The sequence below is a fragment of the Anticarsia gemmatalis genome, chromosome 12 (genome assembly GCF_050436995.1).
Source record: "Anticarsia gemmatalis isolate Benzon Research Colony breed Stoneville strain chromosome 12, ilAntGemm2 primary, whole genome shotgun sequence".
Taxonomy (NCBI): domain Eukaryota; kingdom Metazoa; phylum Arthropoda; class Insecta; order Lepidoptera; family Erebidae; genus Anticarsia; species Anticarsia gemmatalis.
The window spans coordinates 12,212,988-12,229,738 of record NC_134756.1 but is presented as its reverse complement, the minus strand read 5'-3'; the positions used below and the strand labels follow the sequence as shown (position 1 = coordinate 12,229,738).

General features: G+C 32.2%; 1 protein-coding gene across 2 annotated transcripts in view; it reads left to right on the top strand.

Moving 5' to 3' along the window:
* Positions 1-2,282: 2,282 nt before the first annotated feature.
* The window catches only part of LOC142977146 (neuroglobin-like), a 33,258-nt gene continuing 18,789 nt past the window's right edge, over positions 2,283-16,751 (top strand). Inside the window, exons 1-2 of one of the 2 annotated variants that reach the window (XM_076120884.1) lie at positions 2,283-2,484; positions 2,840-3,271. In XM_076120884.1, the coding sequence (XP_075976999.1) occupies positions 3,090-3,271 (182 nt within the window). In that variant the 5' untranslated portion in view covers positions 2,283-2,484; positions 2,840-3,089. Of the gene's footprint in view, positions 2,485-2,649; positions 3,272-16,751 lie in introns of those variants that run through there. The other variant, XM_076120883.1, reaches the window with a different exon arrangement.

Sequence of the window (16,751 nt, the reverse complement as noted above, 5' to 3'; positions counted from 1 at the left end):
ACCGAAAATGAGGAATATATTCCCGGAGGAATAACGTCCACGTTACATGGAGTTGTTTTACAGATTTTCAGGTTATGCGTCGTCTAAAAGCCAAATGAAAAGTAATTACTACTAAGATAAAAGCTGTTATATATCGATTCAAAGGTATGTACAGACCACACATAAACTAACAAAGTAACAAACACGATACTGACTGTTAACCTACATCATTATAAGTATGGCCGTCGTGGACGCATCGCATACTAATTACTAACTGTCATATTTAATGACTCATGGTACAATTTTGGGGGTAGCAACACACCTGGGTAGAAAATTAACAACCAATAGTACTTACCAAACTTTATAGGACCTTGCGAGTAATGAGTATATCCGGTATAAGTACAAATTAAAAGGAGTAGTGACATATTTATCACATGTCAATAATAATCCTATAGTAAGCACTTACGTAACTTTATGGGATCTCGCGAGTGTGTCCGGTATAAGCACAAATCGAGAGGTGTCGTGACACATAATAATATATATGTAACACGTCTGAATTATAAATTATTATAAAGTATAGTATAGTTAAACTGTACTTGACAGGTATAGTTTTTTTTTGTTTAGGTCGGCGGTGATCCTGGCATTATATATTCTGCCAATAACACAGTATTTAGAAAAAATAAAACCAAAAAACATTTTTAGGGTCGCATTTTTCCGAAAGTTAAGCAACCATGTTGAAACAAAATTGAATAAATATCATTATATTTTAAATGTCGGATTTTTTTGGTTTTTCTTAATCGTTATTTGGCCTGTCAATGTCGTAAAGACGTGCTCGACAGTCAATATCCAGGAAAATATAATCGAATTTATATTCGTTTTTTAAACAATACATTATTCGTCCTGGTAATATTGTTATAATCTTGTGTACAGTTCAAAACATTACTCAATATAAAACTACCAAGACACATACCACCCATTGTCCATAGCAACTCCATACACAAACATATAGTGCAGACAATGCTTATCGGATGCATTCATCATCAAACTAAAAGGAAAACCTGTACAGAACATTTCGTCACCATTCCTTTAAAAGACATCATTCATGACGAGTGTACCGATAACATCTGCAAACATTTAACTCTTATATCTATAAACACAAGGTGGAATATTGCTTGGCATTGTTTGATAGTGATGTGATGACGTTCAGTAGCCATAATTACGAATATGGATGTGACATTATCATACAATTGCTGGGACATAAAAATGGGAGACGTTGTTGAATAGTGATGGGGTGTTAGTTGTTACTACTGTTATTTTAGTTATGATTACAGCCAAATGTATCTTATATTAAATAGTTCGTGTTATTACTGTTGTTGTTGAAATGAATTCTGAAAAAATATTTTTAATGTTGTATGCAGTGAAGATATTTTTGTTTTTAAATGTAGAACTGCGTCTATGAAAAAAGGTTTTTTTACACCAAAAATCTTACCTTTACTTAACAATCCACAAAACCTTATTTCCGCATTATTTACCACACATTACAGCACCTCAAATTTCACAGTTCGTTTCAGATAGATTCGTTGGCAACATATCCGAAAAAAGCGTCGTACATACCGAATCATAATGTCATATCAGACGCACTTATGTAATATTACATGAGGCAATTTACCCCAGATCGCTGTCGTGTCTGCCTCGGCCTATACTTTCATCTTCAAATTGGATTTCTAAGGCCAACGAAATTGTCCACGGCACGCGAATAATAAAAACTACGTTAATGGCCGCGTGGGTGTACTTCGGCTGTTTGTTTTCTTAAAGGATCTTAAAAATATATACGAGTACATCAGACTTTGAAATGTATGAGAGAATTGGATACCTAAATGTTTTATGGGCACTTAAATGGCCACGTCTGGAATAATTTGAGTGTTTATTTGCAGCAAATAATATATTTTATGACCAAATGCTATAATCAATTACTCAAACAAAAAAACTAGCAAAACAATAAAAGTGAAGATTTATTAAATTCTCTTGAACATGAATAAACAGGTAAATATTTCCATAGCAAATATATGGTACATACATACATACATAGATTCGCTTAAAAATTGTGCAACATATTAATATAGCTTTCAAATTCGCCACTCATATTATAGAATATTAAACTTCCAAGATTCGGTTTTATTTGACATAAGGTAAACTTTCACGGCAATCATAAATGTCATAATAAAAATATCGGCAATAACGTTTATCATAATAAAAGTTATTCATATAAATAACGTTTTATTCCCATCACTAGTGCCGGCTATTGTGCCTCAGTTGTCAAAAGTTAATAACTGAACTAGTCAAACAAATATTTATTTTTAAATGAATTATCGAATAACGGAAAATAACTAGACATCGTTATAATTCAATAACGAGTTATAGTGACTTAATTGATTTATAATAGTGCGCGATAGTATTAAAATAACTGTTAATATATTTTTAATCGTATTGTTTTGGTTATTTTAGGTAAATATTGTGTTTCTGTGTAACAAAGCGTTATTTCAATCTCACTGTAGAAAACATTGTTTTTTTTTTAGAAACTAGTACCTATAACTTTTTTAATAAAACGCCTTTTTAATATCTATTGGTAGAAAAAAAATACCTTATAAAAAAAGTAAACTGTATTTTTTTGCCACAGATATTAGTCGCAGTTTTGTGTCGAGTACGCCTAAGCGCGCGAAGCACTTTTTTCTAATTTTAAACCAGCAAACAATTTATTGCATTTGCTTCCACAGCGCTATCGGGTACTCGCACCGACGGCGTTAGTATTCGGCAGTCTTTAAACGCTCATTAATATTCAATTTATTTTATTTAACTATAGATATTAGTTGTGACCAGTTGTGTGAAAAATACCGTGTCTCCTAATCTGTGCCTAAAAAAAACATAAACATTACAATAAAAGAAAAAAATATACATTCTTAATTCAAAATACAGTGATTAACAAAATAACCACAACATTACATTTAAAAGAAAGTGTTATCTGAGACATTCTAAATTCAAATTAAGAACGCCAAGAAAAAAAAAAACAAAAAAGTGTTCCGCCATTTTTTCTGTGAATAGAAAAATTTACAATGGGTTGTGAATTAACTAAATTAGCTGCTTCGGAGTTAAACCATCAGGATGTTATCGACCGACCTCCTCCGCCTGGAGATCCTCGGTCACCGCTGACCCCGAAGCAACAGTACTGCATAATGGCATCGTGGAAAGGAATCTTCAGGGAAATTGAAAGAACCGGCATCACGTTATTTATCAAGTAAGTGCTTGTATTTATTATTTAGTAGCCCAACGGCGTAGATTAAGAACTTGGTAGACCTTTGGATGCAAGTTGCACGTAAGGCTGTGGTATACAAAATTCTGTTTAACCATATGCCTGACACGAAGGCTCATTCAGTTCACAGTGGCCTGTTTTATAAGGCTATTTAATCTCAGAAAACACAGAACTAGCAATTAAAATCTTAATAAATCGTGCATGCCAAAGCTCTCTACTAGGTAGTCAGACCATAGTACAAAATTCCATGGTTTATTCCAGCCAAATAGTTGATGATTTTTAATTATAACATATTCTGCGAATTAAAATCGGTTAAGGGGTACATTTTTGTGCAAATTAAAATCAGTACAAAGGTTTTGCAAGTATAGCAAACGAAATGACTTTCACGTTAATATTTATGTTAGTGTTATTTACAAAATGGTAAGTTTCGCTTTCGAAACAAGGTAACGGAAAATGAAAAGTAGTCTCTAAACTTTTCTATGTTTAGTATATTTCTGGCTTCTTAAAGTATTACTCCGTTCTACTGTCGAAGATTTAAATATAATATTTTCATACTACAATTTGATTTCAAAGGGGAAACTTTATGAAATATGCCTGTCATAATCTCTTTGCGGATAGAAATACCTGGCAGAAATATTTCAGTTCAATATTCTTGCTACAAAGGAAAGGATGTACTGAATAAATATTATAGAAAACTTATAAACTGATGCCAATATTATGAAATATAAACGTTATATTTTATCAAATAACTAGTTTCTCTCCTGTGATATCCACTGAGTGGAAATATTTTTTGGCATATTTGCTAATCTAAATTGTAAACCGTTAGTGTGTCAACTTTCATAAAGATCGGTTAAGTATTTTTTTATGAAACATCATGAATAGTCAATTGATAAACCATGTGTTTTGACAAGCGTACAGCGTCTAAAATTAGCCTTTTTTACTCAGGAGACAAATTTTCATAGTATAGAAACCTACGTTTTATTTCGAGGGTTTAACTATCTTCATGTTCATCATCCAAATCAGTTCAGTGGTTTAGCTATAAAAGCGTTCAAGGCAGACAGATTTTCGCATCTATCCGTACTATACTATAGACAGTAGGATTAATAAACTCTTAAACTTATATTAAAAGAACTTTTAAAATTTGTGTTATAAAAACGTGTCTTAAAATATACGTAAAGCGTCTAGCTAGTACATTTTATGTGAATTTGTTTTATGTAAATTGAATTACTTTTATTGCTACACTCTTGTATTAAATTATATACGAGATGTAATCGTGTAAGCACTTCATATTACTTTAACTGTGTGTAACTTTGAATAAATTTTCTAAATTATTTTTGTGAATTCTATATACTTTATAAAGCCTCGAACTCGCTTTGCAACCATTGCCGTTGATTTCGTCCGCGATAAAAGATTTTCCGAATGGAAAAAAATCATCCTATTGAGCGGTTTCTGCTTATATATTTTACTCCTAATTTGTGAATATAAGAATTATTTTTGTATTCACAAAAAAACAAGAAAGTGTGTTGTACCTGTGAAAATTTGGATTCAATTTTGTAGATCTTTAGTAGGATTGATTAGTTACAGGTAAACTTTTGCAGCAAGAAAAGTCGTACGTATAAGCTAGTCTTTCTTTTTTTTTATGTACGAGCACGTTTAATAAACTCCACATTCTTTCAAACATTTACCTAAAATTCTAGTCTCACACGTAATAATAGTATCTAACACAAAATCTAGGTCTCGAGAGAATACACGTGAACATAATACTAATAGTCCTTTATATTTAGAATATAAAGATAATAACAATTGTGAAAACAAACTAAAACGTACGCGTTACGTAAAGCCGTTTATTTGAAACGTAATTTGGCATCGCGGTGACACTTTCTGGTCAATTATTTAGGCGTTTGAGTAATATATTACATACACACATAATATCACGCTTGTTATACCCGAAACTAAAGACAAAAGTGTATGAAGAACATCCACGTTTCGCTATTAACAATTTTAGTCCCAGGTAAAAGATGGCGAGCCTATAAATTACCTTATTCCGGGCTATAATTGAGAAATATTTTAAATGTTATTATAGTGGAAATATTAGTGTCGCGAATAATTTAACTTTGTCTATGCAGTTGTTTTGTATTTTACTAAAAAAAATTACGAATTTGAGCTGAACCGTTGTGTTTACTTTCAGTTTTATAAATTAAAGCATTTCTGTTGCTCTGAATAAAGGTGCTCTAATAATATGCCGGTTCGGTTTAGCGTTAAAGGAATGAATTCTCTACTAGTACACTACTACACTACTAAAACAGTATTCGTATTAGCTTTCATATACTGTAAACGATTTAAGTCTAATTTCATAGTTTCTACAATATTTTTGCTCATAGCCTTTGTATAAGTAGTAAAAAGCGCTTTGTTTAAAGTGGACGTAAAGACCCTGGTAAATAACTTTATGAAAAAATGCCATTACCCTGATATGCAGTTTCCTAAAAATATAATTTATAAGTTTTGTTAATACTATGAAATTACGAATATCAAAGACAATCTTTCAACACGGGTAACGTCGCTGGAAAAAGCTAGTGTATTATTAATAGGTTTGGCGACAAGTATGTCTTTTATCTTATAATCTGTGAACTATTTTAGATCGTAAAGAATAAGATAAATGCTTAAAACTTCAACGCTTTATTTATATTCGTTTATGATAATAGTGCGGAAATATAAATGCAAAGAATTTGGCAAATAAAAGATACTAAATTAGTTATTAGTTATTATTAAATTTACAAAAAAAATGTAGATCGTCACAAGACCATCGTGACCTCTGCCCAGCCTGTGGTAGAACAACATATACCTACAAGCTATAAGAAACCTGACTTTTTTAAATATCGTAAACACTACCTAGAATTGAGATTTATCCTTAACTTTTTATATAACATTTTAAGCCACGCTGTATCTTTATTCGAAACGTCATTCATTTGTCATTTTTGCATACGAATACTGCCTTTCCTTGACTATAGCTATTATGCTAAATGTATTATTTAATTAATAATTTTAAAAGTATGTCAAGCATGCGAAATACTAGATTTTGTATATTAAATGCCATTGTTTTAATTTTTGTTGCAATACAAGGACATATCAGTTACCTAGCTAGATATATCTTATTTACTCTAACATCAAATATATAAAATTCTCGCGTCACAGTTTTCGTTGCCATACTCCTCCGAAACGGCTTGACCGATTCTCATGAAATTTTTTGTGCATATTGAGTAGGTCTGAGAATCGGCCAACATCTATTTTTCATACCTCTATTTGACACTATTTTTTTTTATTTATATGGAAAAACAACGTTTGCCGGGTCAGCTAGTTTCACATATAAAAACGAATTACAACCTACTGACCAATACATATAAAATTGTCAAACTCTATGCAAAAAGACTGAAAATAAGTATCATACTATTCAATTAAAATCTGTTCATCTTAATAAACGATTGAAACAGGTAGAATTTGGTAAAAAGAAATCTTTACACCAAAACGCAAAAAACAGCTACAAATAACACACTATATCTGTCAATATCATAAATTAACACGCGATCGATCGAGCAAATAGTTTCATAAACATCAAACGTGCAGTGATTGATGAGAACTTAATGATATGTACCATAAATTTCACATTTACTATGCCACTCACATACCAAACGATCATTAATTATATACCGATATAAAAACTATTCTGTGGCTCTTTGCTGGTATTTTTAGATTACTACGTCAAAAGTCCAGAAGCATTGATTGTGTAATGGAAATTAGGTCGAATAGATAAAAGATGGTGTTCTATAATTTTTAACAACTTTGAAGTACTCATATGCCATTATGCAAACCTAACAGAAGAAATGCAAGCGAATATTTTTTATTAAAGTAGATAGACTCTCTGCTTTCATATTATCCTCATATCATATTGTCCTCACCTAAGTTCTTTTGAAGGGTTTAAACTAGTAGCGAATTTTTTAAACTTTGTTTTTGGATTATAGAGTCATAGAAAGCTGATTATCGCTTTGTTTCGGAGAGTAAAATTAATATTCCAACATATGATTTCTAGCAGCTTAGCGACTAATAATAGTGACTCTTTAAAGTGAATCATCTATAAAATCTTTGTACTCAAGAGTTTAGTAATCCCTAATAATATGGTTAAATACAAGCACACTATGAATCCCTATGTCGAACAGTAGACAGAACTAAAGTAAGTTTTTTACGATACAATGCGTAGCAGAGAATCGTTTCGAAACTTCAATAAAAAGCTACCGTTTCTATGAAGTTTTATATTCATCTGGCTTCGTCAATGAAATATGCGAGCTATGCGTTTCAGTAGTTACTTTTATAGACTAGTGGCCTATTTCAACAGGTCAAGGGCACCAACGCATGTATTAATGGCCTTATGTGTAAAAATCCTTGTTGATAATAGTTTTCTAGATGTTAAAAACATAAAGTCTTAATCAGACACTGACTGAAAAACTTAGCAGTCGAGTTTTGTGTTCAATTTCCGAAACATGCCAATTGTTACTGATCTCTTTTTATTATTGTTATTTGTTTTCGCATGTTTCCGAAAACAGTAATTTTAAATTGAAAGAAATAGTATGTCAATAACATAGAATATAGCTACTTCCAGTCAATTATACAAAAAGTACAGCCTAAATACTCAAATATCGTGCACCCATTAAAACTTTTGCTCCACTCTGCTATAGCACGGAATCGTTCATTCAAAGTAGTTCGCTATTTATTGCTGAACTTAAACTTTTATACCGATCGGCAGATTAAAACCGTAACTTGTGAGACCGAACTCAAACTTAAGAGTGTGCACTCTGCTCGCTTTTAGATCAATACCGTACTTGGAAATTGATCTTGTAGAGTATTTGAGAATATTTGCAGCTGGTATCGGTTTGATGGTTTGATACTACTTATAAAATTTTGCTTATTTATACTACGTACTAGGTTATGCTCGCGGTTTTACTTGTGTAGAATTTTGAAATCCATTATTTTTGTGGAACAGTTGACTCCTACACATTTTCTTGCTTAAAAGGCGGTTACAAGTATACACTACCAAATTGCCAATCAATTTAGATAGATTTTTTTTCTTGCCTTTGTAAACTTCTTGCAAATAGTAATTTTCCCTCTCATTTATTTAATGGTGAAGAACTAACATGGCTTTATAATAAGTAGAAAACTTAGGAAAGGCTTACAAAATTAATGATAATATTCTATTGTTTTTCACCAATAGAAGTTTTAACTTACTTACTTCATTATACCTTCAAAACATAATCAAACTAACACTTCCAAGCTTTATACTATTTCTATATCCTCATAGAAACTAAACATTTCAATTAGCGTGTATGTTGTTCCTACCCACTGTGTACGTCATAAACGTATCGTGGGCGGCAACAATGGACCAAACGGCTTCTCTACCCACTGCTGTATACATTCGGTTAATGAGAGATATTTCGGGAATGAAAGAAAAACTGATTACTTGACTTCGTAGGTACAGACAGATACTAGGAACATTCGTATGGTATAATCAACCTAGTATAAAATTTGTTCAAGCCATTTTAGTGTCAGTAAATGATCAATTGAAAGTCAAGAAATTATTTATATCTTAAACTTTTTACAAGTATTTAAAATGGTCATAGTTTTTTTATCTATCACCATTTCGGAAAAGCTGTTGCTCGTGAGAAGAATCAATGGGATAAGTAATCCTTGGCGTTGACACTTCATAGATGGGTAACCGCTTAGAATTTATCACACTTAAAGACGTAAATAATTAAGACAGTAAATAAAACAGCCCTAAGTTATGTCAAAGGCTTTCAGAAGGCCTTAAATATCAGGTTTTTAAATGATTTTGTACAACCACTTTTTAAGCTGACTGTACGTAGTGTTGGCTATTACAGTCTATTTATTTTTGTTTGGTTTCATCATCAAACGTTGTCTGGGTTTCAAAGTGTCGACTTTAGTATGTGTCAAAACATCCAGTTTGATTTGCTTAGATCTTTTTACTACTTAACGGTATTAATAGTAGATCTTGCTATCCATTATTCCAATGTAGTTTTCATTAATATAATTTTTTTGCAACAGGCTTAGGGAAAATATTTACGCTTTTCGTAACTTTGATATAGGTTTCTAATTCCCTGGAAGTTAAATAAACCATATTAAATGTTAGTATAATTAATACTAATAATCAACAACAGCACATTAAAGAGGGTTTTTTGTAACATAATTAAAATTACTTATTGCTTGGTATTCTCTACAACAAAAATCTTTTAACCAAAACACTGTAATTCCATAAAGCACAACAGCAAACAAAAGAACAGAAACCTCAAAGGCAATAAAAATGCTTTTTCTCCCTTTTTCACCAAGAATAAGTTTCGTCACGCATCTTTAAGCTGACGCCCCCTCAAAGGCTTGCCATAATGGTGAGAGTGACTGCTCTTATCACTATTCAACACTCCGTCGAACACTAACCCTTGTCAAACTAAGCTTAATAACTCCAGAACTAATCGGTTCCAATTATTTTTGATTTTCGGGAATATTTCTATGTGGATTATGATTGCGTCTAGCGTTTTCTTTGAGAGAAAATGTATATATTTCCGAAGAAAATAGTGTCAGAATTTACTCCACAACTTAGTTCTTCCAAACGAAGAGTATCGAACTCTCATATGACTACAACAAAGATACATAAATGTGTATATGTGAAAATCGTGAATTAATAAACCTGATAAGGTGATTAAGGTATAGACATATAATTATACATAACCTACCAGACAAAGTCAAGAATAATAAAAACCTCGACAAGAAAACCTTATAATAGAGTCCATAATCCATGAGATTGCTGTAATAAATGACCACAAGAGAGCAAATTACAAAGTCCAGCCATTACTAGGTAATGGAATGTTACAATCTTAATCCCTAATAACCGAACCTTTAAACAGTAAAGTTGGTGAAAACAACGGCAGCCGTGGATGCGGACTTCAATAACTTTTTATAGGTAGAGAAACAAATAAAACTGAATGTCTATTAGATAGGGCCTACGCAAATCCAATGAGAAACTAATATTCTGTGAAATTTCGTGTTTTTCTTATACCACATTTTTATTTGTTCTATTTACTACATACCTAATATGACGCCTGTTATACCCGAAGTGTAGGCAGACATGTAAAAAATACCACCCACGTTTCGCCATTAACTATATCAATGCCTTGCAATACGGGCGGGCCTATTGCCAGCTACCGGGCTATTCTGTATACTGTACAATAAAATAAGGCTTGTCCGAATGCTTATCCAATATTGGCTAGCGACGCCAGCTATACATGTGTATAAAAAAAGATAAAAGTCATTATAATTATCAAGGGATAATTAAATTAAATGGGAAAGCAAAACACTGTGATACTCGTATTTATACAGTCCTTGTAGTGATGCAATGTCCCCAACCCGCATGTGGTGGACTTTTTCATTCCTTAAACAGATTTTAGCACTAGCATTAATACAACACTATCCCTGTCCCATAATAATACAAAAGTCTCTAAATACAACCGTTGACATATTTTTATTATATTCGTGGTCGTTATCGAACAATGTCCTTTCGCGAAATTTCATTTCGAATAACGAAAGTAGACATACAGTTTCGAAGAGCTGTACAAACTTGACCGAAGTTTTCGTACGAACAAATATTTTTATCGTTTACCTTCTCTAAGGGGTAGATCTATTATTATGTATATCTTCAGAAGTAGAACATAAAAACTCACTTAGTAGTGATGTTGTTGCTAATGGGCAAGGTGTGACGATAGTTTTGCTTTCGCTATAGAAAATACATATTGTATTAATGACAATATGATTACGTACATTCTTAGTAGTCAATAGTAATAACTCATGGAGAATTAATAATAGCTAATTTAGCATAAAACGCAATAATAGTCATTAAAAAAATCTAATGGTCTCTGTTATTTCCCTTAGCTGTTTTACTAAAGATTTCCCTCAGAAAATATTTTAAGTATCTTGTTTCTTTGTTTCTAAATTGAGTAAAATAAAACCAGTAAAATTATTTTATTACATTGCTTCTCCCTAAAAAACTTTGAGCACACTTTAGTGTCAATTTTTAGACAATGTGTCATCGTCCTCATTATCTTAACAGTTTATTATAATGTGTATTTCTTTTAAATACTAGTATTTCAGGAAAATTTATTCATTTGTTCAATTTGATCACACCATCTAACGGTAGGTGTAGGTCATTGAAGGTAGAGCTATACACACACATTTCGCCGTCTACGATGTCCCATGTAATAGGGGCGAGCCCATTACCATGTTCCCATATAATTATTTTGCATCACAATCGGCTCAGCTATTCCTACAAAACATACATACCGTTTAACTTATACCGACATGTAGAAATATTTCTAACTTTACACGTGTAATATTTTGTGCAAACGGTAGCAATGGTTCCGATCACTCATCTGACCTGGTTCCGTCACCCTATCCGATAGCTTGTGACGTATGACGTGCAGTTCGGTGCTCGGAAATTGAACGCCTAGATTGAAAACTGCACTTGAGATTTGAAATATTGGTGCTAAATGTTTTCATTTGACTGGGTTTAAAGGTAAATGTAGCAGTTTTAAAATTTCTTATGTTTTTTTAACATCGGAATGCATCCAAAATAAAATCACGCCTTATTTCTATAGGGGTAGACTATTACATACTGAACTCCGCCAAAGTAATATTGAGCATACGTTACATGATTTTTACTACATGCTGTGATTGTGAATATCTTCATAGCCACTATGGTAAAAACGTCATGACGCACGTATCATAATTATGCTAAAAAATAATAATAGTAATATTTTTTTGTTATCTGTTCAACATTTTTAAATATAATATGAATGATACACAAAACAAACCAGTGATCGTTAAATTTAATTTATTGTAGACGTTCAGCTTTAAAACCAATCAATATATTTCAATATAAACCACTGCATTAGAACGCACTATTAATAGACACCCTTGAGTGAAACGGTATCTTTTATACCCATAATTTTGCCAAACACCTGCCGTTATATTTTCATTTCGCACGAACCATTAGTGAAACTATTAATATCGGCATGATAAATATACCGCGCATCAAGTTGCGAGAAATCTATTAATGATACGGGAAATAGGAGGTCCTTTTCAAATAGTAGGTAGAATTGCGCAGAAGGATTATTCAAATATGCCAAAGAAAATTGTGTGTTTGATTTTGGGTGATTCACAAATAGTTGTTTTGGGATCTGCCAAATGTATATTTTTGTATAAACCCTTGGAGCTTAATATCTAACTATCTAAATAGATAGTAAGTATACGGCTTTTATTTTTTAATTAAATAAAATTAACTTTTGTGTATCAACAGGTCTAGCTGGAGATAGGTCAACAATCAATTATTCAAAATATATGGCTGAAAACCGATTTGAGTCTATATTTTTCAGTTAATACATCAACTAAATTATACAAGCCTACATGTTCTAACTATATCGGTAACAAATCACGTTTTGTTTCTGAAATTAGACAGGAATGAAAGAACACTATTTGCCATAATCCCCGCTTTCTTTTTATTTTTATCCCTAAACCCTATAACACCTAATATAACACATGACAACAAATTCTACCATACCATACTAGTATAGCCATGCAACTAAGTGTGAGTGAAAGTAATCAATCACCGCGTAAATTGTCCCCGTGAAGGACACTCGTGACCGTCAGCCGGCGATGAACGAAGCCGGAACAATATGGTGGAAATCACTTTGATTCTGTTACAAATTGATGATTTTTGGGTATTTGGTACAATATAATACAATATAATATATAAGTTAAAAAGGTTTGTAGATAAGTTTATGAAATGATATGATTGTGGTTACAATTCTTACAAAACTTAAATATCTTGCATGAGCATGATATCGTGCATAGGTTATCTAGAAAATGAAATAACTCTCTGAAATTATGTTATTGTTTGTCGTTACAAATCTTACAAAACTAAAATATCTTGCATGAGCATGGCTGGCGTTATTGAGATTAGGCTTAAGCTATCTAGAAAATAAAAACTGCTAAGAATGATTATGACTTAATAGTAACGGGTTAGTTTAGCTTCTTATTTTTCTTTCATTATAAACCGCATCAAAGACTCTAAATCACGTATCCTAAGAATAAACTTGCTTGTTAATCGAATCATACCACTCACACTTAAAAGCCAGCAAGTTGATTTTTCAAAGAATGAGGAACGCAACATCTTCCACTTTACATAAAAATCTGAAACTAATACTTCGTACAAATTGCACTCCTGACCACTTTTCATAGCAGCGAGCAGGCAATATTATTAACCTTTTAAAATATCGTATAATAGCAGCAATTTCCCATTCCTCTATTCACAGCAACTCACAAACGATAGTTCCGCAGTTTCATTTCATTACCCATCAGTCGGAAATGAGATTCTTCGAGCAAAAATCTACCTTGGAAATATGAACTGCGATAAAATATCTCAATACTCAATCCCAAGGCCTTTACGTAACAGAATAATGTAAAAACTAAATTTATCGTGAAGTATTGAACCTCTAGTCAGTGTTGTTACTGGCAGTCACTCAAATGGTTTTAATATCTTCGTTAATATTGCATAAACTAGTTTCTACCTGTAGCTCTGTCCGCATTCCAAATTATCCTGTGTTTCTCGAAAATTCTGCTTCCCTGAGAGTTCTGCTTCCACGAGAATATAATCTACAACCCTGTTTCAACAATTTTAGTACGAGAATTAAGTATACATGACTATTGATTAAATATAGTCTGTAAGTTCTTTTGCGATAGCTACTCTGATTATTTTAAGTTAACACTAATTAGCGTTACTATTCAAACAAAAAGCAGTTTTATGTACATCATAAAATGCATGTATATTTCATTATTTTTTTATACATCTATTACCCATTACGCAATACAACGTTATACCAAACTTATTGCAATATACAACAGCACTACAGTCAAACTAGCAGCACTAAAATTTAATGGGTCCATATAGAGGATTATCGCAATCACGAGCCTATGCATACCAATCAGTTTAAAACAACTCCAATGTTTCACTAGTAAATCAAACAGTTTGTTATGAAAGAAAGAGAGAAAATATATTCTATCGATATAGCATTTTTATGGCATGAATAACGGTTCTAAAACTGAACGCGGTTCACTGAAATGAGAATGATTTCATCATAATATAATATGAAGATGTTACGTCTGTCCGTCTGACGTGATAATCCTAATAGCTATCAAACAGATTGTCACAGAGTTTTGACAAACGGACGGAGTAATCCATGGTGCTAGTGAATAGGAATAATTCATTAGTGATGTAACTTAGCTGATAAGGAGCGTTGCAATTGTTAGATGCATGTGAATTTCACAAGTCTAGCATAAAAATATTTTTGTAGGTGCAACTCGGTTACATTTGATATATAAAACTGTTTTTGTTTAACACATTGGTTGCCAGCAACTCACTGAGTGAGTTCAGAAAACCTACTAAGTAGGTTTGTTAGCAGCGAAAGTGTTAAAAGATATAAGATAGGTAAGCAGTCGATATGTATGTAGAAAATTATAATTTCTATAATAATATGCAGATAAAGTCGCAAGCAGTGTACATATTGTTATTATAAAAACGCTTAGAAACTGTCTGACGTTTATAAAGTACTTACATTTTAGTATAACTAGGATAGCTAAACAAAAGAAGTGTTTTTAAACGATTCCTGAGCTTTATTTGTTTTTATATGGGATGCGGGAGCATAGTTTATATTTTGTTTAAAAATAGCAACGTCGTTATAAGCCTCGGTTATTTTTCTATACGAAGGCTGTAAGAAGATTTCTCACTATTTAAAAACACATATAAGCTTAAGAAAATTGTTCAACAACTTCTCATTTACCGATAAATGTGCTAAGTCAACTGAAAAATCGAATCTCTCTTTATACGTACAAATTAAATCATCTTGTTAAAAATACCTTTTTAGGAAAATATACCGTTACGTAAGATTTTTTATGTGTTATAGGTATACAAACAAAGTATGAAAAACTCATAATTTATTTATACATTGAAAAAAATACAGCAGAAATAAAATAACTTGATAATAAATAACCTATAATGGTCAGACAATTGCACACAGATTGCACACAAGATTCTCATAAAACACTCACTGCTCGCATGCTTTCACCAATGGCGTCGCTCGGGCATTGATTGGGCCTCTGGGGAGACTGTCATAAATTGTGTCCGAAATAAAAAACACGCCGTCTTTCTCAGAATTTGGCTCCCTGGCTATTTCTTGTGTCAAATCAGAGAAATCGAAACAATTTCTCACAAGTAATGCCATTACGATATGTCTTCTACAATTTAAGAAAATGGATCTAGAAACTTTAGAAAATGGATATAGACATTACGAGAAAAGAAATCTTTCTTTATGTGTAATCTTTTTGATTCAAAAACCTTTATCTTGACTTAACGACTACAGACATAATTAAGATACTAAAACAAAACTACCTAATTAAAATTTATCACATTACATAATGGTAAGTTTTGTACACTATTGTTAATAGATAAACTTTTACTGTTGCTCTGCGAAATGTACAAATACGCCCAACAGTAACACGGTAATTGATTACGAAAAACCTTAAACAAATTATATGATAATTTTACATGTTTCATAGGATATAAGTTCTGAATAGGAAATGTTCTAGATTTTTGTGTTACAAAATCAAGCGAAAACTTGGGTAATTGGTCCTACTACACATTCTGAACCAAAGTGTTCATGGTTCTCCATAACTGTGTAAATGAAACAAACATTTCAGAATTTCCACGTCCGTCTGTATTTCGATTCCCGGTACAAGTATAGTCTGTCCCCTTTAATCTATACTATAATATTATAAAGCTGAAGAGTTTGTTTGTTTGTTTGTTTGTTTGTTTGTTTGTTTGAACGCGCTAATCTCAGGAACTACTGGACCGATTTGAAAAATTCTTTCAGTGTTAGATAGCCCATTTATCGAGGAAGGTTATAGGCTATATATCATCACGCTACGGCCATTAGGAGCGGAGTAGCAACGAAAAATGTTACAAAAACGGGCAAAATTATGACCCATTCTCTCTTATGTGACGCAAGCGAAGTTGCGCGAGTCAGCTAGTATTTAATAACAGCCGGTCTGAAATCCTTCACAGCGAGTCTGTCTGTGGCCACCGAACGCTTTGATAAAACTCCTTGTTTTTTGACGACTGGGGTAAAGGCTTTAACTTAGTTAGACTTTGTACTTTTTATTTATTGATTATATTATTTGTATACTTGCGGAGTAAGCGGAAAGCCAGATGTTTGGAGGAGCATTTATGAGCCGATTTTCCATAATTTTGATTAGTTATTTTACTAAAACGGTTTTATGAATATCGCCATGAGTTAGTAGTGTC